The 27,248-nt window shown below is 44.0% G+C and overlaps 1 protein-coding gene across 1 annotated transcript in view; it reads left to right on the top strand.

The window, feature by feature from the left end:
- Nucleotides 1-27,248, top strand: part of LOC139275018 (protein diaphanous homolog 3-like) — a 1,005,387-nt gene that overhangs the window by 130,026 nt on the left and 848,113 nt on the right. The window contains 1 exon segment of the mRNA XM_070891880.1: nt 26,449-26,585. Coding sequence (XP_070747981.1) covers nt 26,449-26,585 — 137 coding nt within the window.

The following is a 27,248-nucleotide window of genomic DNA, read 5'->3' as shown; positions in this document are numbered from 1 at the left end:
TCTAATTATTCCTAGCTGTGAGCTGTTTAATTGATGGTTATAAAATGGTGATTACTGACACCTGTGAAACAGCCACAAGGGAAACGACGTAGGGCTCAATTTTCCTCAAAGCCATTTTTTGGCGTACTCTAAGAGTTATGCCCTTTTTTGGGGGCCCAACTATGCCTCAAAAAAAAAATCAGCGCACTTGCCCCGTTTGAATTGTTCATTTTGGCGTTGCCTAGCCTGTCCTTCAGCTTTGGGGGCGGAGCCTAAGACCTGCGCTAAAAAGATCGGGTTGCCAGGGTAACGAGGAACACACTGCGAGCTGAGGCTGGAAAGTGAAACATACAACAGATTCTGGCCAGCTCACAGCAACCTGCACAAGCACTTTGCACATTGCAGCAGCAGTCCAGCATTAAATTATGAAAAGACTTTTAGCATAAATACATTTCTCCCCCTTTTTCCCCCCCCCCCAGTGCCCGGTGCCGCTCCTATCCCTGGCCAAAAGGCTTCCCGGTGCTGGTTGCTGCTACTAGCCCTGGCTGAAAGGCTTCCCTCCCCTGCAGGTGCCGGTTGCCACTCCTAACCCTGACTGAAAGGCCTCCCTCCCTCTCTCCTCTCTTCCTCTCTGCTGCTGATGTCCGGGCCGTGGAATTGCATCTGCTGCGCTGATTTTCTTAACTGCCCAGAAAGTTTTTCCAGAGTGGTCACAGACACCTTCCGAAGAAAAATTGGAGTAAATCTGAGCTGGGCAAACTGGCTTAAATGGCCAGAATTGGCGCGGGTGGCAGGTTACGCCCCCAATGACGCAAACGAAAACTAACCGAAAAAAATCGTAACTAACTGAGTTTCGCTGGTGCACAATCTTTGGGGAAACTTGGATATTTTAATTTAGGGGACAAAAAGCGGCACGTACCAAAAAAACGCGCAGATAACCGGGGAAATTTGACCCTGTAGTGAGGCACACCTTGTAAACATCAAATTATTAGAATTGTGAAACTTGATTGCCCTCTTCCTTGCTCAAGGATGTGAACACCCATAATGGTGCCCAAACACTACTCCAGCTGATGTCTGTGAGCTCAGCATAAAGTGGAAATTGAACCTGGGGCTTTCCCATTTGTGCAGCCATGTTACATTGTACATCCATTAACTAATCAGTTGGAGTACATGTGTTCCAATAATTATTGGGTGAATGTATAGCATTTTTGTAACTTTGACTGGCTCCAGAAAATAAGTTTATACCTTTCGTGGCAGCTGAATTATACTGAGGAAAATCAATTACATGGTTTAATTTTAGATTTATTACTTCCATCATTAACTTATCATCTTGCATTAATTTGTACTATTATGTGCACACAACATAATGACTTTTTGGGTATGTTTTCATATTTAATATTGAAACTTAACATGTTGAAGTAACAAATAAACCAAATTTACTGTCATCATAGTCAATTTGTCTTAAATTTATATTAACATAATTAAAACAGAGATGATTATGTAATTTACAAGCAAGCTTCCAACATGTCGTTAGAAGTTCAACAAGAATGTTGGAGGGAACTCAAATAACGCCCAGGGTTTCATTCACTCAAGTTGAAAATTGAATTTTACTTTTGGTAGCACAGAAGATTTTCATAACAATTGCTTTCAGTGCCTGTGACAACTGAGTGCATTCCTGATATGAATGCTCAATCAAATTTCTTTGAGAAACAAGCACATCTTGCCATAGCCCTCACGAAAGAAAGTAGCAGCAGCAAGTTGTTGCAAGGAAGAAGAACGTAAATGTGAGTCATCACGACAAGAATGTGATGCATTGTCCCAATCTGTTGAAAATTCACATTGGATTGGGCCACAAAATCCTGTCCTGAGGTGAATAGTCTCAAATTTGGGAGGGATGGAATTATTTTTTGCACTGTTTTCTCTCCTTTCACTTACATTAGCTAGAAGTGAAGTTGTTCAGTTGCAATCTAAAAATAATTATTGTCATTGATTTTTAATCCTGATGACTTGCTATAATGGATAATAGCTTTTCACTGAAACAAAGCTGTCTGATAACCACTTGATGTCGCCTTTTGCAGCCAACAGATCTGAAATGAATACTCATCAAAGTATTTGGGTCCCACCACGGTCAGAAACTTGACTTTTACAACTCGCTGGAAAAGACTTAGGAAATGGTAAAAGCATTAGCCTTGTTTCAAAAAAAAGTGACATGCCAATCCGTGCACATTTCCAAGAGTGATTTGGTAACACTGGTAGACTCGACTGCTGAATATTGCTCACCAATCTGAGCATGCAGTTCACATACCAAATCTTTGGATGCATAGCTTAATGCCATGATGAGAATAATTGTGAACAGTAAAATCAACACCCATTTAATGGCAACCCACTGTGGCACATCCACCACCACCTAAACTATGGAGCGAGAAAGATATACAGCTCGTGAGTGCAATTGAGCCAGAGCCAACCAAAACTTATCAATTCATAAGGACCTACAGATGGCCAAACTAAATTTGCCACTTCATGAGGACCTCCAGAATCTTCTGAAGACATGGCTGAAATTCGTAAGTCTTTTTGTGAGTAGGCTAATGCTCTGTGTCCCAATTTAATGTTTAGGCATGCTGGAAAGAGTTCTGGGACAATGGCAATATCCAAAACCAGCACCTGATTCTTTGCATCGCCAAAGAACTCCCAGGCTTCGATTTACCGGAAAACAATGGTCCGTACTAAACCATCTCAAAACATAAGGTGTGATCATAAGAACATAAGGAGCAGGAGCAGGCCTTTCGGCCCCTCGAGCCTGCTTCGCCATTAAATAAGATAATGGCTGATCTTCGACCTCGACTCTACTTTCCTGCACTATCCCCATATCCCTTGATTCCATTAATATCCAAAAATCTATCGATCTCTGTCTTGAAGACTGAGCCTCCACAATGCTCTTGGGCAGAGAATTACAAAGATTCACCACCCTCTGAGTGAAGAAATGTCTCTTCATATCTGTCCTAATTGGCCAACTCCTTATTCTGAATCTGTGGCCCCTGCATCTAGACTCCCCAGCCAGGGGAAACATCCTCGCTGCATCTACCCTATCAAGCCCTGTAAAAATTTTGTATGTTTCAATGAGATCACCTCTCATTCTTCTAAACTTTAGAGAATATAGGGTCGTCTACGTAATCTCTCCTCCTAGGACAATTCCCTTCATCCCAGGAATCCGTCTGGCGAACCTTCGTTGCACTCTCTCTATGGCAAGTATATCCCAACTTGGGTAAGGAAACCAAAACTATACCTAATACTCCAGGTCTGGTCTCACCATGGCCCTATGTAATTGCAGTAAGACATGTTGTGCTCGATTTTTGCACCTCTTTTTGCGCCCTGGAAGGGCGGTTTAAATGCTGTTTTTGGGTGTTACGCCGGACATCCAGGTTTTAGCGCTGGGCAGGTAAATTAGACTCGGGCTTTTGTGCTGCCACAAATCAGAACGTCTCGCCCTCCATTTTGATTGAGATCATGACATCAGTCGCTGTGCAACACTGCGCTAGCGCCCCAGGTGGAAAATTCGGCCCTTAACCCTCATTTAACCCCCGTCTCAGGAAATGTCTGAAAAAAATCAACGTTGCCAGGGTGCAGCAGGTGGCATATTTAAATGGAGGGTGGAGGATTAGACATTGACTGTAACGGCTGCGTACAGCACGCTGCGTGAAGCTCCGACTTGCAAACGGCACTTTTATGTGCCGTTAGTTTCCTTGCAAGGTCAGTGAGAGATTTGAATGGGGGTATTGCTCGTTCTCCAGCATATCATGCTGGTTGCTATTGGCAGATGGCTTCAAGCTAGAAGAAGGGCTCTTGATTATGTCAGCCCATGGATGAGGAGCGGTTGTAGACATATGGGGAGGAGGTCTTATCCCTCACGGGTTTACAGGGACCATTGCTCATACCTCCAGCTCTCTGAGCCACAGTGCATGAGAAGGCTGCGCTTCCGAAAGGAAGTGCTGACAGATATGCCAGCTCCTACCGGCAGGCCTACAGCCTGCCAGTGTCAACAGGACCGCATTGCCCGTCGCAATGAAGGTGACTGTGGCGATGGCCTTCTATGCCGACTCAATGTTTGCTTGAATGGGGAAGCTGACGGATGCAGCTAAGACTCGCGATGCTATGTGCCACCATGAAGGCTCGTCTACAGTGAATACACGACACCAATGGCAAAAGGTCAAAGTCACATTTTTATCCAACAAAGTAGGAAACAGACTCTTTCCCTGCCGCCTTCCCCCCCCCCCCCCGGCAAACAAAACAAAACAAAACCATTCAATAAACAGCATTCTGCTGCAAGTAACACAACAATCTACATATTGATTGGGCTAACCAAACTGGTAGCAATGCGGTGGAGGAGGATTTCCTGGAGTATATTAGGGATTTAGATGAAGGAATTAAGTGTAATATCTCCAAGTTTGCAGATGACACTAAAACTGGGTGGCGATGTGAGCTGTGAGGAGGATGCTAAGAGGCTGCAGGGTGACTTGGACAGTTTAGGTGAGTGGGCAAATGCATGGCAGATGCAGTATAATGTGGTTAAATGTGAGGTTATCCATTTTGCGGGCAAAAACACGAAGGCAGAATATTATCTGAATGGCGGCAGATTAGGAAAAGGGGAGGTTCAACAAGACCTGGGTGTCATGGTTCATTAGTCATTGAAAGTTGGCATGCAGGTACAGCAGGCGGTGAAGAAGGCAAATGGTATGTTAGCCTTCTTAGCTAGGGGATTTGAGTATAGGAGCATGGAGGTCTTACTGCAGTTGTACAGGGCCTTGGTGAGGCCTCACCTGGAATATTGTGTTCCGTTTTGGTCTCATAATCTGAGGAGGGATGTTCTTGCTATTGAGGGAGTGCAGCGAAGGTTTACCAGACTGATTCCAGGGATGGCTGGACTGACATATGAGGAGAGACTGGATCAATTGGGCCTTTATTCACTGGAGTTTAGAAGGATGAGAGGGGATCTCATAGAAATGTACAAGATTCTGACGGGACTGTACAGGTTCGATGCGGGAAGAATGTTCCCGATGTTTGGGAAGTCCAGAACCAGGGGACACAGTCTTAGGATAAGGGGTAAGCCATTTAGGACTGAGATGAGGAGAAACTTCTTCACTCAGAGCGTTGTTAACCTGTGGAATTCCCTGCCGTAGAGGGTTGTTGATGTCAATTCATTGGATATATTCAAGAGGGAGTAAGATATGGCCCTTACAGCTAAAGAGATCAAGGGGTATGGAGAGAAAGCAGGAAAGGGGTACTGAGGTGAATGATCAGCCATGAACTCATTGAATGGTGGTGTAGGCTCGCAGGGCCAAATTGCCTACTGCACCTATTTTCTGTTTCTAACAACAAAATGCATTAATGAAAATAAACTATTTACTTGCATACTCATAATACTTCCGGCCATCTACATAATGTTGTTTCACCCCTGAATGGGACTTGGGCTCACATTTCTCCCCACGCCCCCATCTTCCTTTCATCCCCTCCCATGCCCACTGCCGCTTCTCAATGAGGCCTCAGTGCCAACAGCAAGGCTGCGTGAGGGCTGCTGTGTTAGGGGGGCAGACAGTGCGGACGGCAGATGATAACTCCCTGGACCTGCTCTTGGCCTGGAAGGCCCGGCTGCGGACTGCTGCATCTCATCATCGGCAGAAGCGATCACTGGTGGCTGGGGTGTGTATCGTGTGTGGTGCATGTTTGGAGAGTCAGTGATGGGAGCCGGAATGCTGACATCCTTAGAAAGGACAGCATGTTCCATTCCTTGGAAGCCACTGAGACTCCGACAGGACTGGGCCTCAACATCCGGAGCACGATGTGTCTCCACAGCTTGCTGGTCTGCTTTGGAACTGTCTCTTCCCCATTGGACAGTGGGGAACACAGAAGATGGCACCAGTCATCGACCGCATCACATCACCACGCAGCAGCGTAGCTTCTGCTTGCGATTCGATCGATGCTGCGACGTGATTAAGGGCACAATCTGGAACGCCACTGTTGCTGCTGGAGGTCACCTGCCTGTGAGTGGACAATGATGGCGTCGCTGGCGTCCTGAGTTGCAATGACAATTTGTGACGCTGCTTCCACAATAGTCGCAGAAAGCTTGTCGATGTTCTCTGGGATTCGACCAAATGCAGCCATGAGCTCATGGTGCATGCCTGTGTTCTCCCTGGACATTTCCACTAAGTCCAGTTCTATATCTGCCTGTTCTTGAGCTGACCTACTTTGCCGACTCACCCGACAGAGAGCTGGCCTCCAAGATTGCCCTCTTGCTTCACTTTGTTGTAGGCGACTGGGGCTAGGAGCCTCCGACGACTCAAATACCTGGAACTTGGCATCGTTCCCAGTGTGGGCTCTTCTCTTCCAAGGGGCCAACTGGTGGGCTCTGCGGCTCAGGCATTGCAGTCTGGTCGCAAGCATCGTCATGTTCCCCTTGGCCAGATGTTGATGGCTCCCTGGGCGCCTGGCACAATTGTGGCTGTTCTTCTGCAAGCGTAAAAAAACAGACGTGTGGTTAGCAGGAGGGGAGGGGGGCATTGGACATGTACAGTTGAAGGCCTCCCGCCACTTCATAGTACATCTCACGGAAGTCACATCAGTCACGCAATCCATTTACATACCCTCACTACCCGAAGGGGGCTCAGCATCGCTCCTGGCAACTGCCCGAGATGGTGCTCCACCCATTCCTCGACATCGGTCAATTCTAGGATTTGAGGCGGACCCCCGCAAAGAGAAAAATAGGAAGGGTTCAGAAAGGGTACAGCTCCTGTTGTACCACATATGCCTACCATACTTCAATAGGTGAGGCTCTGTGGACGTTCTAGTGTCTTCACTTCAATCTGTGTTGATGTTGCATGAGCTTTGTGAGCAATTGTTAGGCGGTGAGAGGGAGGTAACAGAGGAGCTGCAGGTGATCTTTATTTAACCCATATTAGGAGTTGGAGTGTATTGCAAGGAAGGTTATCAATGATTAATGAACAAGAATGTATGTGCATCCTTAATTAAGAGGCAAAGGCGAGAGAAGTCATCCTTGAGTTTTCTGAGGCATTGTGAAACCCACCCCAAAGGCTGCAAGACTTTCAGAATAAGCATATACATGAGTTACTTTACATAGTGTCTGATATTCCTGTTGGAAGGATAGCAGGCATAAATAAATGTGAATGGTACTCACCCTGATGACCTTGATAAGGTCATTGAACTTTTTGCGGCATTGTGTGCCATTTCTGGCAACTGTGTCTACCGCAGACTCGTCCTGGGCAATTTCATGCCAATTTTTTTAGAACATAGCTGGCAGTGGTCTCGCTCCCCCAGCCAGATGGAATGACGAGCACCTCCTCTCCATTGCGTGGACGAAAGGCTCAGTTGCCTAATTGGAGAAACGGCGAGCACGCTGCCTGCCCTCCTGCTGCTCCATCTCTACAGAAATGCCAGAAGTCGGGCAGATCATAGCTACCGCGCCGTGAAATAATATCTGCGCCTGGGAAAACAAACGTGACTGCGCATGTGCAACATGGCCGCCTCTTTTACCACTGAGATTTTCGGCTCGGGCGCACAAAGTCCATTGTGTAAGGTCTGATTTAACGCTCACGATCATGGATCATCACTTTGTGTCGAAATTTCTAGTCGAAGGCGCAAACTTTTTTCAGGCGATATAGCAGCGGGACGGTCCCGATATGTGCCCTGAAATCGGGAAAGCTGACATTCCAGCCCCTTTACTCTTATACTCGAGTCCTTTTGTAATAAAGGCCAACATACCATTTTCTTTCTTAATTGCTTGCTGTACCTGCATGTTAACTTTCAATGATTCGTGTACAAGGACAGCCAGGTTGCTCTGAACACCAACATCTCTCTCTCTTTTTTAAAAAAAAAAACTCTGCTTTTCTATTTTTCCTACCAAAGTGGAAAACTTCACATTTCTCCACATTATATTTCATCTGCCAAGTTCTTGCCCAATCACTTAGCCTGTCTATATCCCTTTGAAGCTTCTTTGCATTCTCCTCACAACTTACATTCCCACCGAGCTTTGTATCATCAGCAAACTTGAATATATTGCATTTGGTCGCCACGTCCAAATCATTGATGTGAATAGCTGAGGCCCAAGCACTGATCCTTGCAGTACCCGACTAGTTACAGTCTGGCAGCCTGAAAATGACCAGTTTATTCCTATTCTCTGTTTTCTATGAGGTAATCAATCCTTAATCCATGCTAGTATATTACCCCCAATCCCATGAGCCCTAATTTTGTTTAATAACCTCTTGTGTGGCACATTATTGAAAGCCTTCTGAAAATCCAAATACTCCACATCCACTGGTTCTGCCTTATCGTGCTAGTTACAACCTCAAAAAACTCTGAGATTTGTTAAAGATGGTTATTACCCTTTCATAAATCCATGTTAACTCTGCCCAATCCTATTATTATTTTCATAGTGCCTTGTTACCACGTCCTTAATAATAGATTCCAACAATTTCCCTACCGCTGATGTCAGGCTAACTGTTCTGCAGTTTCCCCTTTTCTCTCTCCCTCCTTTCTTAAATAGTAGGATTACATTAGCCACCTTCCAATCTATTCGAACCTTTCCAGAATCTGTGGAATTTTGCAAGATGACAACCAATGCATCAGCTATCTCTATAGCCACCTCTTTCAATACCTTAAGATGCAGGCCATCAGGTCCAGGGAATTTATCGGCTTTCAGTCCCATTAATTTCTCTCGTACAATTTTTATTTATTAATACTCATTATTTTTTTTCAGTTTCTTAGTCTCGCTGGACCCTTGGTTCGTCACTATTTCCGGGAGTTTTTTTGCGTCTTATTCCGTTAAGATGGACACACAGTTTTTTTTTTTAGCCATTTCCTTATTCCATATTATAATTTCTCCTGTCTCAGCCTGTAGGGGACCCACATTTATTTTCGCTAATCTTTTCCATTTTACATACCAATAGAAGCTTTTACAGTCTGTGTTTATGTCTCTTGCTCGTTTACTCTAATTTTATTTTCCCTTTCTTTATCAATTTCTTGGTACTCATTTGCTGAATTCTGAAATGCTCTCAATCCTCAGGCTGGCAGCTCTTTTTGGCAACAATTATAAACCTCTTCCTTTGATCTAATACTATCTTTAAATTCTGTTGATAGTCACGGTTGGACCACTTTTCCTGTGGGGTTTTTGTGCCTTAAAGCAATTTGTTGTAAATTATGTATTAATTCTTTCAATGCGAGCCATTGCTTGTATACCTTTTCATGTAGTTTCCCAATCTACCTTGTCCAACTCGCCCCTCGTACCTACGTAGTTTGCTCAGTTTAGATTTAAGACCCTAGTTTTGGATTTAACGAAATCACTTTCAAACTGAATGTATATTTGTAAATTATGTACTAATTCTTTCAATGCTAGCCATTGCACCTATTCAAGACAAACACTTAGTGAATGGCAGGCAGCTTTTATTAACTACAGTTTTTAAAGTTCTAGGTTTAAATCACAATGTTAAACGAAATTACACTATTTCCAGCTTCTGCTTACCCAATACTTACCAGAAATTCCCACTCATTCCAAATTCCCAAATAAAACACTGTTTAAGTGCACTCCGTTTAATGCTGCTCTGTGCAGATCGCTCTGTGCTCTGCAGCCCTGTTTACCTTTATACGATCGATCATTTTGTTACATCTCTGGCACCATTTGACTCTGGACACTTCGGATCATATTGTAAATCAGTGCTCACTTTGTTTGCTGGCAGCATCTGAGACATGTACCAAGCCGTTTCCGAAGCTCCCCATTGGCTCACCAATCTGAATTTGGATATTTGAATGCCTTGAAAGACAATTAATTAAGGATATGGAACATGGATTTGTAAAAGGCAAGTTGTCCAAGAGAAATTTAATAACATTTGCAGACAACAGTAAAACAGTGAATGTGGTAGTTTTTTTTTAAAAAAAGGGTTTGTATGAAATATCCCATTGGGTTCAGCGTCTTTGCTCTCAGCAGATCTTGTGTCCATTTTATGATTAGAAGGTTCCCATCACTTTTCATACAGTAGGGTGACCTGGAGGTAATAAAACTTCACATTATGTGAACTGTATGTATGTTTGATATGTATGTTAACAAGCTGATTTATAAATGATTTATGCACTGAGTGGCATTTACAGTGACTGTTAACCTACTTGTAACATAGGGCTCAATTTTCCACAATTATCTGCGCCGTTTTTTTGGCGTGCGACTTTTTTTTTGAGTAATTTAAAATCAAGTTTCCCAGAAGTTTCTGCGCCAACGTAACTCCGTTAGGTCCGATTTTTTTAGGTTATGATTTTTTTGCGTAACCTGATGTCTCTGCCAGTTTTCACATTTAAGCAAGTTTGGCCAACTTACATTTTTCCTAGGACAGCCTTTGTGACCATTCCCAAAAAACCATCTGGGCACTTAAGAAACACCAGCGCAAATTAAAAAATCGGTGCAGCAAGGCGGCATTGTTTTCAGGTGAAGTTTTAGAGAGAGTCTAGAAGGCTTAATTTTTTCCAAAGTCAAAAGGGAGAAAATGGAAGTCTAATGGCAATTGTTTAATTTTTGATGTTTTTCACACTACCATGCCACCACCAAACATCTTCTCACCAGACTCGAGGGTCGGAGCATCAGCCGTCAGAATCGCTAACTCGCCTGCACAGGGGCTCGGGGCTTGGCTTCAAAAGAAGCCTGATGGGGTGGGGTGGGGTGGAAGCTGAACTGAACTGCCAGCTACTTATATAAGGGATGAGAACCCTTGGGCTATAAAGCAGCTTCAAAAGAAGACTGGGGGGGTAGGGGTGGGGGTGGTGGAAGCCGAGCTCCGGGTGAAGGAGCGATTCTGCCGGCTGAACATAGAGCCCGGTGACGAGACGTTCGGTGGTGGGGTGGTACTTTGAAAAACATCAAAAATTAAACAATTGCATTCGACTTTGTTTCTTCATTGAATGCCTGGCTTCCCATTTCTAAGCAAGCCTATTGCACATGCGCAGATCAGGGTGTGATCCATATTAGCGTGTTCACCTTGCGGGGGGGGTGGGGAATGGGGGGAGAGGGAGCGAGGGAAGGTGTGAGTGCATTGTCCAGCTGTTTTGAGCTTCTTGCAAAGCTACAATTAAATTATGGAGGAAATATTGACAACGCCATACCTCGTGCAAGGCCTCTGCATGATTGTGCTGCGGAGGAGAAGATTAATTAGACAGCATCATGTGAGGAACCTCCGAGCACGTAGATGATGGGCAGGAGGCCTTACCCACCGGTTATATCGAGACAGGCGTTCATACCTGCACCTGAGTGATGCAGACTGTGAGAGGGCTGCGTTTTCGCAAAGAAGTTGTAACTGAGATCTGTTAGTTGATCAAAGCAGACCACTCTAGAAGTGTCAGTTTTTTCAGTTGAAGTAAAGGTTACAGCTGCACTTTGATTTTATGCATCTGGATCATTCCAGGCCACAACTGGGGATGCGTGTGCCATTTTTCAACATGCAACACAGATCTACATTCTGCAGGTGATTGCTGCACTATATTCCCGGAGGAATGACTACATAAAGTTCCCCAAGACCGCCCAGGCATTGTGTGACAGGGCTGTGGGCTTCTCCAGGATTTCTGGCTTCCCAAAGGTACAGAGCTACATTGATTTTACCCACATCGCCTTGCGAGCACCTTTTGGAGGATTCCGAGATGGACAGGAACAGAAAAGGCTTCCACTCCATGAATGTACAGCTCGTCTGACGACATCATCGCATCAGGGCAGTTGATGCGAGATACACTGGGAGCACTCATGATGCGTTCATCTTATGCGAGAGCACTATATCTGCCATGTTTCAGCAGCAGCCAGAAGGGCAGAGCTGGCTGCTGGGGGACAAAAGGTACGGCCTCACCACCTGGCTCATGACAACCCTACGCGTGACCTGGACAGAAGCTGACCGGGAATACAACATGTCCACATTGCGATGCGCAGCATAATAGAGGACCATTGGCATCTTGAAGCAGCGTTTCCGATGCCTGGACCATTCCGGAGGCTACTTGCAGTACTTCCCTGAGATTGTTGGTCAGTTCACTGTTGTCTGCTACGTGCTGCACAACTTAGCCATCATGAGGCAGCAGCAGCTGGTAGTAGAAGACCCACCTGAGGTGAGAGTGGCTGATGATGAGGAGGAAGATGCAGATGGACCATGTTTACTGTTTGGATCTGTTCCATAATGTTGTGTTGTATTAATGGAACATATAATGGAACTTATTCTTCTTTAGTTCAAAAAGTTGTGTGAATAATGGAACAAATAATGTAAATGATTCAGTTAGAATTTAAAATATATTTTATTCAAAAGTTTAACACTTGTTTGTACTTAACTTTAATAAAAATATTCTTGTAAGTTATCAAATTTTTAAAGTATTCAGTTAAGATTACTTACAAACTTTAAAACTTGTAAATTTACATCACTTATAAAAAAACTTTTAAAATTTGAGAACAGTAACAACAATAATAAGAACAGCAGCAGCAGCAAATAAAGACTGCACCCATCTCTCCTCCACCTTATTCTAAGACTGCCCGCTGCGCTTGGTCTTAGTGACTCCAGGCGGTGACGCAGCGTTTCTCGGGTTAGTACCAAGCTTATTCTTTCGAGCATCTCAGGTAATGCGCACGCACTTGATTGGGGCGGGGGGAGGGGCGTGGGCAGGCGGTAATGTGGAAGGCCCGGCTTCGGCCTCTTCAGAGGCTGGTCTGGGGATTGGAGTGGGAGTGGCAATTGCTTCTGTAAATGGGCGCGGGGTCTGGGCGTGTTCCCTTATTGCAGCAGCTACCTCTGACATTCCCTCTCTCATGTGCCCCGACAGCATCTCGACTACCGACAACATTGCTTCCCTAATGTGCCTGGACAGTGTTCCCATTTCTTGCGAGAGTGTTGTTACTTCTCCCGACAGTCCCGATACCTCATCACCCACCCCACTGATGGTGTCCAGGAGTGACCGTATAACGTCAATGCTCTCCCCATTCATTGCAATCATCTGAACCACATCGGTTATATCCTACACTTCAGGAGAGCTCTGTTGAGCTCTGCTTCACCTCCTCACCCTGGGTGCGGCTCGCTGCATCTCACGAGGACCCATAGCCTCAGACCGTGGGGCCCTGGGTGTGGCTTGCTGCACCCCACTGGAACATCCAGCCTTGGACTGTGAAACCATGAAATGTCCCAACACTCGTAACACGCCAGGAAAGGGGCTGGCATCTCAATGGGAGGCACCAGAACCTCCTCCAGAGTGAGTACAAAAGTGGGGGCTTCATCCTCCCCCTCCCCCTCACCCCCATGCTCTTGATCTGGAAGGTGGGATTGGAAGATCTTCTCATCTTCAGGCTAGTCTACGTCTGAATCTTCTGCATCGGCTTCAGCCTCGTCTGGATTGGCCTCAAGTTCTGCAAAATATAACAGAACAGACAAATGGTTAGCAGCAGGGGAGGGGGCAGGATGGGTGGCATGAGTTGGCTCACACAGTGGAGGCATCAGGCTCATTTGAAGGACCACGATGAATGATAGCACATTGCATCAACCGAAGTGTTGCTGACGGAAACATCCCCATGAACTGAAGCATGGCTAGCCCGTGCAGTACTTAACTTTTAGCAATGGCAGAATGTGAAATTTGCAAGACTTACCCTCTCCCTCGAGTGTGGGCCTAGCTTGTGGTGGTTGCTTTTATCCAGGCAGGACCCAATAAAGCAGCAACCCTGTCTTCCAAGGGCGTCAGTGGATGCAGATTTGCCGGGCTTCCTCCTGTTCGAGTTCTCTCTCTGTTTTGTTGTGTGCCACCTTTCTCTGCAAAGATGAAAATATAACTTTTTAGAGAGGGTGTCTTTCTGCTGGGTGGGACATACAGATGGTCACATTTTCAATTGCGATTCCAGTGAATAAATGAAAATATTACTTACACTCACTACTTGACCAAGGTCCTGCCACTTTTTGCACTGGCCTCCGGACCTCGGGCTGGTCGCCATTGCACAGTAATCTTCTGCAAGTTGGTTCCAGCATTTCTTCATTTCTTTTGGTGAAACTTTTATTTGACCTCTGCTGGTGTCCAGCTCATGCCATCTGGCCTCAATTATAGTAACGAGTGCCTCCACTTCCTTTTGTGAGAAATTCTTGGTCCTTGAGCCATGTTGCATATTGCAGCTCTGATATTTTTCCAATGAGAATTACAGTTCTCACTCACAACTGGCTCTTCAAAAATGGCTGAATGCAGAATGAAGGGAGGTGTACTGGGCATGTGCGCCCATTGCAGTCACGTTACAAAACATTTATTTTTTCCCGCGCATGCGTGGGGTGGGGGGCATCTCTTTTTCGGCGCAGACATTAGGCTGCACCCCCTGCCCCCCCGAAGCTAAAGGACAGGCTGAGCAGCGCCAATCTCAATAATTAGAACAGGAAAAGTTTCACGTTATTTTTTTGGAGTAGTCGGGGCCAAAAAAAATGGGCATAACTCTTGAACTACGCAAAAAAATGGCATTGGGGATGATTGAACCCATAGAAAGTAAGAAAGCATGCTACACTATCCCTGTTTCTGGCCTAAATGCACTTTTCTGACGTCGTTTCTCTGGAACCTATTGGTACTAAGCTTAAGCAGGGAGCTATCACCCTGTGCCTGCCTTCTTTCTCAGGCCTCTGCAGGTCAACATTTTCTTTCTTCGCTGGACAGAAAACTGAAGGCTTGATGTCTGACCCTTCTCCCAGCTGACCCTTGCCCAGCTCTCCATGCTAGGGATTGGCCAGTTGAGTTGCCATTTAATCTGCTTTCTGCCGCCTTGCATGTGGGTTACTAGCAACTGAACCCCACTGAGCTCCGTTGAATAAGCCTTTCTGACATATGTGTGAATGTTAACTGGACTGTCTGAAATGAATTTCCATTGTCTCAATCTGATGTGTGATGTCCGGGAATCAACATTCTGAATAGATCTTTCAACTGAATTGTAATCTGCAATCTCAAACTATGCTGTGATATCCTTTATAATATAGCCTTTTATATGCCAAATTTAGTCGTCATATCTAAATGTAAATTACCCCAAATTCCTTTTAGGTTAAATCGACAAAAATCCTGAAATGTGACGGTGGTTACCTGGAGTGGACCTTAAGCAACACGTTAGAACATATTCAGATAAATGGATTGGACAGTAAATGTCAGGTGGAATTTAATGCAGAGAAATGTAAGGTGGTAAATTTTGGGAGCTGGTATAAGGAGAGGTCATGTACACTAAAAGGCTAAATTTTAAAACGAGTAGAGGAGCAGAGACACTTAGGGGTTCAGCTGCACTAATCTTTGAAAGCGACAAGACAAGTTGATAAAGCTGTTTATGAAAAAAAAAAGGCATCCTCGTTTTTGTAAATGGGTGCATAAGAATACACTGTCTGCTTCCCCTCAAAAAGTCATGACCGATCTATCCTTTCCAACTGTCACCCATCTCTAATCTCCTTTTCTTCTTCAAGTTCACCAGACTGATTCCCGGGATGGCGGGACTGACCTATCAAGAAAGACTGGATCAACTGGGCTTGTATTCACTGAGTTCAGAAGAATGAGAGGGGACCTCATAGAAACGTTTAAAATTCTGACGGGGTTAGACAGGTTAGATGCAGGAAGAATGTTCCCAATGTTGGGGAAGTCCAGAACCAGGGGACACAGTCTAAGGATAAGGGGTAAGCCATTTAGGAACGAGATGAGGAGAAACTTCTTCACCCAGAGAGTGGTGAACCTGTGGAATTCTCTACCACAGAAAGTTGTTGAGGCCAATTCACTAAATATATTCAAAAAGGAGTTAGATGAAGTCCTTACTACTAGGGGGATCAAGGGGTATGGCGAGAAAGCAGGAATGGGGTACTGAAATTGCATGTTTAGCCATGAACTCATTGAATGGCGGTGCAGGCTAGAAGGGCCGAATGGCCTACTCCTGCACCTATTTTCTATGTTTCTATGTTTCTAAGTTACTGAATGTGACGTTGCCTCCCAGCACCGTACCTATCTGTGATGAAACTTTCTGTTCAAATCCCTCCAATCTGGCTTCTGCCCATTTGACATCACTGAGGCATGAATGACATTTTTTGTGACTGCAATTGTCATGCACGATTATCCCAGCATGTCCTCCTTGACCTCTGTGCAATGTTTGATATCCTTGTCAGTCCACCATTTATATAGTTCCGTGGAACTGCTGTTGCATGGTTCCAATCCTAAATCTATTCAGACACCCAGCAATGATTTATCCACCTTTTTGCTCATCTTCACCTCTGGATTCTCTCCAACAAAATGCAGTAGATACTAACTTAATGAAATAATTTTTGAATCTGAGATTTATAAATTTTTGCTAGCCAAGGGTATTAAGGGATATGGATTTAGGACATAGATCAGACATGATCTCATTGAATGGTGGAATAAGCTTGAGGGGTGAATGGCCGACTCCTATTTCTATATTGATCTGTCCTTGGCTCCTTCTTTGTGCCTGCATGCTGGCCCTTAATTACATAAGCAGGTACAAAGTCAGCTTTTCAAGTGTCTACTGATGATACCCAGCTCCATCCCTCCAGCACTTCTCTCAACTGTATAGCCACCTCCATGTCAGAATATCCATCCAACATTAAGTTATGGATGAGTCAAAACTTCCTCTAACTGTGAGGGATGACCAAAACCATTATTTTTGGCCCCAATCACAAACTCTGCTCTTTCGGCACTGGCTCCACCGCCCACTCAGGCTGAACCAAACTGTGCAAAAACTTGGTGTTATGTTTGACCCAGAGTTGAGTTTAAAACACCACATCCATTTCACCACCAAAAGCATGTGGTTTCACCTCCACAATATTGCCCACTTTGTCCTAACTGAACTTCTCTGCTGCTGAAGTTCTTAACCATCTTTTTGTCATCTAGTGACTTGATCTCCTCACCGACCTCACGCCTTCTGATGTCCATAAACTCCCAAGAGACCTAAAGTCACTGGCCTATAATCTACCCTGTTCACCTATCTTGCCCACCCTCACTCTTGGGTTCCATTGCCATTGCACTTCAAATTTAAAATCCAATTACGAAAGGTCATCAACCTGAAACATTAGCTCTGTTTCTCTCTCCACAGATGCTGCCTGATCTGCTGAGTATTTCCAGTATTTTCTACTTTCTATTTCAGCTTCTACAGGTATATAAAAAGGAAGAGAGTAGCCAAAGTAAACGTTGGTCCCATAGAGGATGAGACTGGGTAATTAATAATGGGATCGGGGAAATGGCAGAGACTTTGAACAAATATTTTGTTTCAATCTTTACGGTGGAAGACACTAAAAGCATCCTAATAATTGATAATCAAAGGGCTATTGGGAGGAGGGAACTTAAAACTATCACTAGACAAAAAGTACTAGACAAACTAATGGGACCTGAAGGCCTGCACCCTCGGGTCTTAAAAGAAGTGGCTGAAGGGATAGTGGATGCATTGGTTGTAATCTACCAAAATTCCCTGAATTCTGGAGCGGTCCCAGCGGATTGGAAAACCGCAAATGTAACTCCCCTATTTAAGAAAGGAGGGAGACAGAAAGCCGGTAACTATAGACCAGTTAGCCTAATGTCTGTCATTGGGAAAATGTTGGAGTCCATTATTAAGGAAGTCGTAGCAGGACATTTAGAAAATCATAATACAGTCAAGCAGAGTCAGGATGGTTTAATGAAAGAGAAATCATGTTTGACAAATTTGATTGAGTGCTTTGAGGATGTAACGAGCAGGGTGGATAAAGGAGAACCAGTAGATGTCATGTATTTGGATTTCCAGAAGACATTCGATAAGGTGCCACATAAAGGATAACTGCACCAGTTAAGAGCTCACAGGGTAGTGGGGCAATATATTAGCTTGGATAGCGGATTGGCTAACTAACAGAAAACAGAAAGTTGGAATAAATGGGTCATTTTTAGGTTGGGAAAACTGTAACTAGTGGGGTGCCACAGGGATCAGTGCTGGGGACTCAACTATTTACAATCTATATTAATGACTTGGATGAAGGGACTGAGGATAATATAGCCAAATTTGCTGATGATGAAAAGATAGGTGGGAAAACAAGTTGTGAGGAGGACGCAAAGAATCTGTAAAAGGATAGAAATAGGCTCAGTGCATGGGCAAAAATGTGGCAGATGGAGTATAATGTCGGAAAATGTGAGGTTATCCACTTTGGCAGTAAAAATAAAACGTAAATTATTATTTAAATGGGGAGAGATTACAAAATGCTGTGGTACAGAGGGATCCTTGTACATGAAACACAAAGTTAGCAAGCAGATACAACAAATAATGAGGGCAAATGGAATGTTGGCCTTTATTGCAAGGGGGACGGAATATAAAAGTAGGGAAGTCCTACAACTGTACAGGATGCTGGTGAGACCACACCTGGAATACTGCGTAAAATGTTGGTCTCCTTATTTAAGGAGGGTTATATTTGCATTGGAGGCTGTTCAGAGAAGGTTCATGAGGTTGATTCCTGAGATGAAGGGTTTTCTTATGAAGAAAGGTTGGGCCGATGCCAATTGGAGTTTAGAAGAATGGGAGGTGATCTTATTCCCTCGTGGGAGAATCTAGAATAAGGGGTAGCCCATTTAAAAAGGAAATTAGGAGGAATTTCTTTTCTGAGGGTTGTAAATTTGTGAAATTCTCTGCCCCAGAAAGCTGTGGAGGCTGGGTCATTGAATATATTTAAGGTGGAGGTAGACAGATTTTTGAACGATAGGGGAGTTGAGGGTTTTGGGGAGCGGGCAGAGAAATGGAGCTGAGGCCAAGATCAGATCAGCCATGATATTGAATGGCGGAGCAGGCTCGAGGTGCCAAATGGCCGCCTCCTCCTTCTATTTCCTATGTTCTTATGTATTTCCAGCATCCGCAGAATTTGCATTAGTGTTAAAATCCATGTTCTTGTCATTAAATTATTCTATAGTCTAATCTCTCCCTGTTTCTGCACCCTCTCCAGACTTCTAACCCGTATCATATTCTTTGGTTCTCTGATTTTGACTTCTAATGCATCCTTCCTTCATGTGTCCTAATAATTGCTGGCTGAGCTATCGGCTGTGTTGACCCCACTCTTTGGAATGATTTCCTCCAACCCTTCTGTCTGTTGTTGTTTAACTCCATTCTGCACACTTTGGGAATTATCATTTTCTACTAGTTACTCCTGTGATCTCCAAATTAGGAACATATGTGTGTCTGCTTGCTAGATGCTGTCCTGAGACTTTCCCAAATCAATTTGTGAAGAATCCTTAATCTCAGTGGGAAACAAATTCGCCTTGGAGTCAGAAGATTGAAGTCCCACTCTGGAACTTGAGCACAAAAATCCAGACTAACACTCCAGTGCAGTGCTGAGGGAGTGCTGCAATGTTGGATGAGACATTAAACTGAGGCCCTGTCTGCTCTCTCAGGTGGATGTAAAATATCCCATGGCACTATTTTGAAGAACAATGCAGTTATCCCCGGTGTCCTGGCCAATATTTATCCCTCAATCAACATAACAAAAACAGATTATCTGGTCATTACCATATTGCTGTTTGTGGGAGTTTACTGTGTGAAAGTTGGCTGCCGTGTTTCCCACATTATAACACTGACTATCCTTCCTTCCTACTTTTCCCCCCCTTTTCCTCCTTTTTTCTTTCCCCCCTTCCCCTTCTTCCCTCTTTCCCCCCGTTCTTTCGCCCCTTCCCCTTCCCCCCCCCTCCACTTCCCTCCCCTTTTTTTCCCCTTTTCTTTCTTTTCTTTTTTTTGCCATCCAGCTGGACTAGATTCACACACAAATATAGTTTGCTCATCACTGGTTTTCAGGCCTCAACGTTGCGTAATTTCACAATACTTTTAAAAATAATTTTTCTCATGAACAAGAGTCCAATTTGTTAATTGTCTCAACTTTTTGGTGTAGAATATATATGTTACTGATTTTTGTGTTCTTATCGTGGTTTATAAGTCTGTCATTGAGATTATCAATTTCTGGTGCCTTAGTTTCAGCTTGCTTATTGCAGGATGAATTTTATATTTTCTTTTTAAGGTTTGACTTTGTTGTTTACTTTTCCTTGTTGCATACAGTCAAGGTTGCTGTCCTGCACACTGTACTGTTAATCTACTCTGAAATTGTAGTCGGAGGATTCCTGTGGGCGGATGCCTCTGACCATAAAAATATTTACGAATGTACCTGGTGGTCCCGGAGGAACAAATACTTCTGCTCCGAGGCCTCGATGCGCAGTCCAGAGCAGAGACCCACCTATTCCAGGAGTGTATGCGTGGCGTATCCCCATTCACTGTAGGTGACCTCAGAGATCAATATTTCTATGAATGGGGATATCTGCAAAAACACAAACATGTTAAATAAATAAGAAAAACACAAATTTAATTTCAATTAATTTTAAATATATTTAAATGTTTTAGACAAATTTTTTTTTAATGTTTTAATGGGGTAAAAATAAACTTGCCTTAATGGACAGGGTTTTTAATATAAAAATTATTGATAAAATGTTATTTTTCTATTTAAAAAAAAAACCGTTACACTGGTAAAGGCAGGCTGTACGCATGTGTTTACCAGGCGTTAGAGTTTTAAAGACATTTGCTGGGCAGGAGTTGGGCATATCTTCTCCCGGGGATGCATGCAATCTGCCAAAAGAAATTTTGACAGATTGTAAGTTCCGGGTTTAGGCGCATGTGCAGTGTTCGCCTAAACCCGGAACTTTTGGGGCGTCTACGGGCGCGTGTGCACATTGTACACACCCGGAGAGACCGTGATTTCAGGCCCATTGTAATATTTCACACCCAGAGAGACCGTGATTTCAGGCCCATTGTAATATTTCAAAAACTATTGGAATATTTGCAAGGCAGTGAATTGTGTATTCAATTCGGTCCCCATAAAATGCACCTCCCTTTAACAATGTGTGTATTTAATCCAGCCAATTTTTATTATAATATAAAATGAGTTGACCGTTTATTTGAAAAGCACACGAGAGTTGAATCTACCAGTGAACAAATATCCCTTCAATGTAGTTAAATTCAGAAATTTGATGCTCTGGTTCAAGCACTTACATTTAAAGGAACGTAATTAGAACTCCTTTTTGGGGAAGACTTATTGTGTAGGCAGAAGGTTACTGCAAATCATTTCTGAAAGCTTCAGCATTCTAAATCCCGAGTGACCCTCGGTTAGATTATTAAGAAAGCCAATTCAATACTAGCCTTGACTTTTCAGAACATTCATCTTTGAAAAGCCTGAAATGATAGATGATGACTGATTAAAGAAGACTGTTACTGTTTGTAACAGTGATGCAGATCATTTTCTTTGTGCCCCGTTTGTAGTATCCTTTGCAGTTTGAATTCTGCTCATTCACTAATTAATGTAATGACCCGTACTGCTTAATTTTGCTAATATGAGCATCTACCAGTTTCAGTTCAAAACCTGCAGGTATACAGTGCCGAAGTTTCAACTGGATTTGCTTCTATTTTTTTTGGAGCAACGAGTTTTTTTTTGGAGTATCCTAAAAATTGCATTTCTCCACATTTAGTTTGCTCCAGTTCTCGTGAGTTAATTTAGTTTTGTTTTAGTTCAGTTTTTTTTCAAATGCGTGTACAGCCACTTATGCCTATTTGCAAGTTTGAACTGCGAAAAGTTACTCCAAACTAAATTAGAATGGAGTAAGTGTCCACTTTTGTACGCCAGGAAAAACCTTGCGTAGAGTTAAGAAGTCAGCGCAGCTAGCCAGAGATGGGATGGGGGTGAAGGGAAGAGAGAGCACTAAACACCTTCACTTTTTAAAAAAAAAAAAGAACCATCATCAATCAATCAATCAAAAATACAAAATTAAAAAAAAATCAATCAATAAATCAATAAATAAAAATAAAAGTCTCTACCTCACCTACTGCAGCGTGCAGCACCTAATCGTTCGGCCAGGGGCTGGAAATCGTTCACCCAGCCAATGTTTCTGTGCCATTGCGCATGCGCGCACGCTCCAACGTGCATGCGCAACGCTGCTGGCACTCAGACGCGTTGGGCCCTAGCCCTGCCCCCATGTCGGCTGTGTAGACACAGCATGTTGATAGCTCCGTCCCCCGCAACTCAAGCTGCGCTGCGCCGACTGGAATGGAGGCCTGCAGACACTTCAGAATAGCGAGGTACTTTTTACGCGCACTTTTACTTCTAAATAGGCGCAAGGCTCGGAGGTGCGCTGTTCTAATGACAAGTTCTAACTTGGGCCCATAGTATTTTACGATCAGCAATTATAATTAATTACTGTATCTTTACAATCATGAACCCTTGACCAACCATGTAGATATATTTATCTTTACACTATTATCAATTGTTGATGAAACTTAATACTTAAAATAAAAGCTATTAATGGTGACTAGAAAAGCACCATCCATGCATATAGGCCAGATGGGAGCAGTTAACCAAATCTGAGTACTCTACATAAATGCACATAGCGTAAGGAATAAAACCAGCGTATTAGAAGCACTAATTCAGCTCAAAGGGTACAACGTAATAGCCATTACAGAGACCAGGCTACAAGCTGGGCATGAATGGGAGTGCAATATTCCAGATTATAAAATCTTTCGAAAGGATAGGGAAAGGAGGAGGAATAGCAAAAAGTTAAAAGACAATATTACAGCAGTTGAAGGAAAGAATATCAGGAAGGGTGAGCAGATAGTGCAAACACTCTGTGTCGAATTAAGCAACAACAAAGACGGATGGGAGGTTTCTAGAGACCTCCTAACAGATGTGATGCAGTTACGGGATGCATAAATTCTGAGGTCAGAGAAGTGTGTAGCACTAGTTATAAAGGGACATTTTAATTTTCACTTATACTAGGAGATACAAAACAGCTCAAATCATGAAGGCAGTGAATTGCGAGAGTGCATCCAGGATAGTTTTCTGAAACAATGGGCTGAATTTTTATTTTGAAGAGTGAGTGGGTTTGTGAGTGAGTGGGTAGTTAAAAACGCTGAAATTGACCGTGTTGGGAAGCTGGCTTCATCCCGCCGGCTTCTGCTTTTAAATCGGGCGCATTACGCACGCGAGAGACCCCCCTCGGGAGATGCCGGTGCCCTAATTAAAGCAATTTATAGATCGTTAAGAGGCTATTAATATCGGTACTTTTATAGCCACCTTGGTCTTTTTTGATTTGTATACTCTCTGTTCTTCAGTTTTGATTTGCTGCTGTTCTACTTAATTAACAGTGCAATGCCAAAAATCATGTAGGTCAAAGGGTAGGTTTTAAGGAGCGTCTTAAAGGAGGAGGGAGAGACTGAGGTTTAAGGAAGGAATTCCAAAGCTTCGGGCCCAGGAAGCTGAAAGCACGGCCATCGATGGTGGCATGATTAAAATTGATAATGCACAAGAGGCCTGAATGGGTCACGAGATCTCAGTTGGTTGTAGGGCCTGAGGGGGTTTTACTCCGAGAAGAGTAATGGTCAAAAACTAAGCAAGGCAGTCCTCCGAGTGCTATGACAGCGGGATCACCGATCCTCCTACTCCTACTCCTAATTCTCATGTTTTTATGTCAGTAATCAGTTTGTGATGGCCGAATGTGCTTTCTGCCCAGGAGCAAGGGTTGTGGAATGCGCTTCCTGTCTGGGAGCAAAGCGAAGGGTCGGGTGGGGAAAAAAGTATCAACTCATGATTTCTATACCAAATCTCTTGATTTTTCAAAGTTTGTCTCCTGATTTGTGAGGCGGTGGGGTTGGCATACTGCTGTTGAAAACAATATGCACATTATTGATGTCAGCAACAGAATTTCTTCTGAGCACCAGTGTGAACAAATTGAACAAATAACTTAAATACCTGCTGAGTTAATGGCCCAGAAATCGCGGCCTCCCTGGGTTCGTACGAAGTTTCTGGGTGTTTGGGAGTGTTTCTCATTCATAGTAATGGGAGGTTTGGATTTATGAAACTCCTTGACAGATTTGCAGTTGAAGTCCTTTATTGAGTAGGAGGAGGGGGAGGGAAGAGGAGAGGGGGGGAGGGAGGGGGAGAGAGAGAGAGGAGGAGAGGGGAGGGGGAGAAGAGGAAACTTGCTGTTTGTGAGCTGCATTTGGAACATGGACAGGCTGCTCACCAATCAGGGAGAAGGCTGGCTTCAATCAGTGCTGTCACATTTCATAGCAGTATTGGGCCCAAGTTTCCACATGATTCGCGCCTGATTTTTAGGAGCAACTGGTGGAGAACGGACTATTTTAGAAATCGCAATTCTCCACATTTTTTTTTCTGCAGTTCTAGTCAGGTAGAACAGTTCTAGTTTAGAACAGAATTTTTTCTTCAAAAGGGGGCGTGTCCGGCCACTGACGCCTAATTTGAAAGTTTCCACAGTGAAAATGTACTCCAAACTAAAGTAGAATGGAGCCAGTGAAGATTTTTGTAGAACTGAAAAAACCTGTTCTACACATTAAAAAATCAGGCGCAGGTTATAAATTAGGCATCCAGAACGAGGTGGGGGGGAGGGGGAGGGAAGGGAACTCATTAAATTCGACAATAAATCATTTATACTTCTACAAATATTATACAAATAAATCCAACCTGAATAAACATTTATAAGCCAAGAAAAGATTAAATAAACCATCTTCCGACCTGTGTGAAAGTGCTTCAGCCAGGGAGAATTCTGCAGCCGTTCGTGCCGCTGAGCGGGAGGGGGGGGGGGGGGAGAAAGCCGTTCGTGTCGCAGAGAGAGAGCGAGAGAAAGAGGGGGGGGGAGGGAGAGAGAGAGAGAGCGGGGGGGGGGGGAGGAAGAGGGGAGGAAAAGAGAGAGCGGGGGGGGGGGAAAGAGAGAAAGCCTGGGGGGGGGGAAGAGAGAGAGAGCGGGGGGGGGGGAAGAGAGAGAGCGGGGGGGGGGGGGAAGAGAGAGAGCGGGGGGGGGAGAGCGAGAGAGAGCGGGGGGGGGGAGGGGAAGAGAGCGGGGGGGGGGGAGAGAGCGGGGGGGGGAGAGAGCGGGGGGGGTCGGGGAGAGAGAGCGGGGGGGGTCAGTCGGGGGGAGGGGGGGGAGTGGGTCTCGGGTCGGGGGGTGGGGGGGGAAGCAGGTGTCGGGGCGGGGCGGGGGGTGGTTGCAGGTGTCGGGTCGGGGGGGTGGGGGAGAGCAGGTGCTGGCCGTGGGAGGAGCCTCATTCACGCAGCCTCAGTGAGGCCATTCAGCCAGGGCTAGGGGCTGCATGCTTCGGGCTCCTCCCACACAGTTCGGCGCCTGGAGCCACTGCACTTGCGTGCCCACTGTAGCGCGCATGTGGAGAGGTCCTGGCACTGTTTTCAGCACCGGGACTTGGCTCCGCCCCCCCCAACAGCTCGTGCTGGCTGCGCCGAGGGCCACAGGACCTGTAAGTAGGTGGAGAATACCGAGGATTTTTTTAGGCGCCCGTTTTTTTTCTTGTGGAAACTTGAGCCCATTGTCTATGTTTCAGATAGGCAAACCCATAAAAGGATTTCGAAGTAGTGCTGCAAGATTGATCTAACGCTGTCTGCCACGGAACTGCTTGCTCAGGCATCCACTGTATGGAGGCTGACTGCTAATTTGCCACTGTACAACAAAGGCTGTTTGGGTGATGTTTCGAATGTTGTTGCTCCACCAGCTTGCAATGTTGGGGAGCATCAGATAAGGCCAAGAACGGCCAACAAATGGCATTGATTACTATTTCTGCTTTTGAGTCAGTACCATTCAAGGTCAACTGTATTGCTATCTGAATTTTTCGATAATGTTGCCAGAGATGCTCCTTGTTACTAAGGGTGCTCTTCATTCATGTAGCTAATGCTGCAGAACAAGATGAGCTGATGAAGACCATTTGCTTGCCTATCTCTCTTCCAGATAGCATTACCAAGTTATCAATGAAAACAAAGGGTTAACATCAACAGTTGATCAACCGGATGGGTCTCCAAAGCATTGACTACAGTACAGAAGGGTAGAAGGGGATGGTTTATTTTGTATGATTATTTTTTCTTGTTTGCTGCTGTTAAAGCATTGCTGGTTAATGAATGTTGTGCTCCCCAAAGTGTTTTTGGATTTTCTCTTTGGCTTCGAAGAATTGTTTATTTTTATCCAACCTCTTGGTATCATCAGGAGACTGTCTTGATTGGTTTATTTAATTAATGAGAAAATCCAGTTGAAGCTGGAAAACCTAATTTCAAAGGGAAGATGGAAATTTGAGTTTATGTCTTCCAATTGTCAGTCTAAAATAGTTATTATGGCTGATCCTTCTTTGTTTAGAATTAGATTTGAATAAATTTAACAATACAGAACTCTCAGCAGAATGCAGCACAGTTGATGCATGCCATAAATATTTGTTGCAATGAACATAAATCTTGTGACGTGACCTAAAATGTTGAGACTCGTTTTGTACTTGATTATTGCATGTCCTTTCTTCGTGTGCAGTAACAAGAATGCATTTTTTCATTTTTTGCAGCTGTGAAGGATAATCCATTACTTGTGCTTCTGTACCCTAATCAAACAATATTTCTCAGTGTCATTTCTGTTACTTTGCAGGGCGTTTTGAAGAATAGACAATACACTGCTACCTTACCCCAGGAGTTCATCCATGAGCTAAAATCAGGTGTTTCGGATGAAAGGCTTTTCAGTTCTCTGGAATCCCTTCGGGTATCTTTGACCAGCAATCCTGTCAGGTAATGAAGACATCCCAAGAATCAGGCACACGCAGTAAACCTAACAGATGTACTGACCTGCAGCCATACATTTAGTTAATTTTATAATAAATTTCTAGTCCCAATGCGTAAAACTAACATTAACCACATGCTAGTCCTCATAAATATTTATTAACTCCGCTAAAGCAGGTCAAGATAATTTATGTGCAGTTTTGATGTCCAACATACATTGTTCACATTAGAAGACTGACATTGTATAGAATACAATTTTGTTGCGTGTTCAAATGACTACAGGTATTTGTATAGTCATAAACAGTTAAACTTGTTTTCTTATAACTTGAAATTTTGACAGAGCTATTCACTCACGCAACAGAACCAGTATTTTACAATAGGATTGCAAAATTATGTGGAATGTCTCCTCATAAATTAATTTGTGCTTGTGATCATTTAATTTGCTTATTTTTAATTTACTTGACCTAATTTTATGCAGTCTTCAAATCACGGAAAAGTGTAGCCAAGAATTATGTGTGATTTTCAGAGATACCGGGCTAATAGAAATTCTGGTATCCACTTTTTTTCAGAGTGAATGCATATGTGCCCTTTATTGCAGACATTCTGCTTTCTAAAACACCAAAGGGACCCAGTTGAATGTAACCTGTTGCTTTAGGTTGTGGCAGTCGAGCT

This window comes from Pristiophorus japonicus, chromosome 10 (assembly GCF_044704955.1).
Source record: "Pristiophorus japonicus isolate sPriJap1 chromosome 10, sPriJap1.hap1, whole genome shotgun sequence".
NCBI classification, from domain to species: domain Eukaryota; kingdom Metazoa; phylum Chordata; class Chondrichthyes; family Pristiophoridae; genus Pristiophorus; species Pristiophorus japonicus.
The sequence above is the reverse complement of the archived record's forward strand: the minus strand, read 5'-3'. Positions and strand labels throughout refer to the sequence as shown.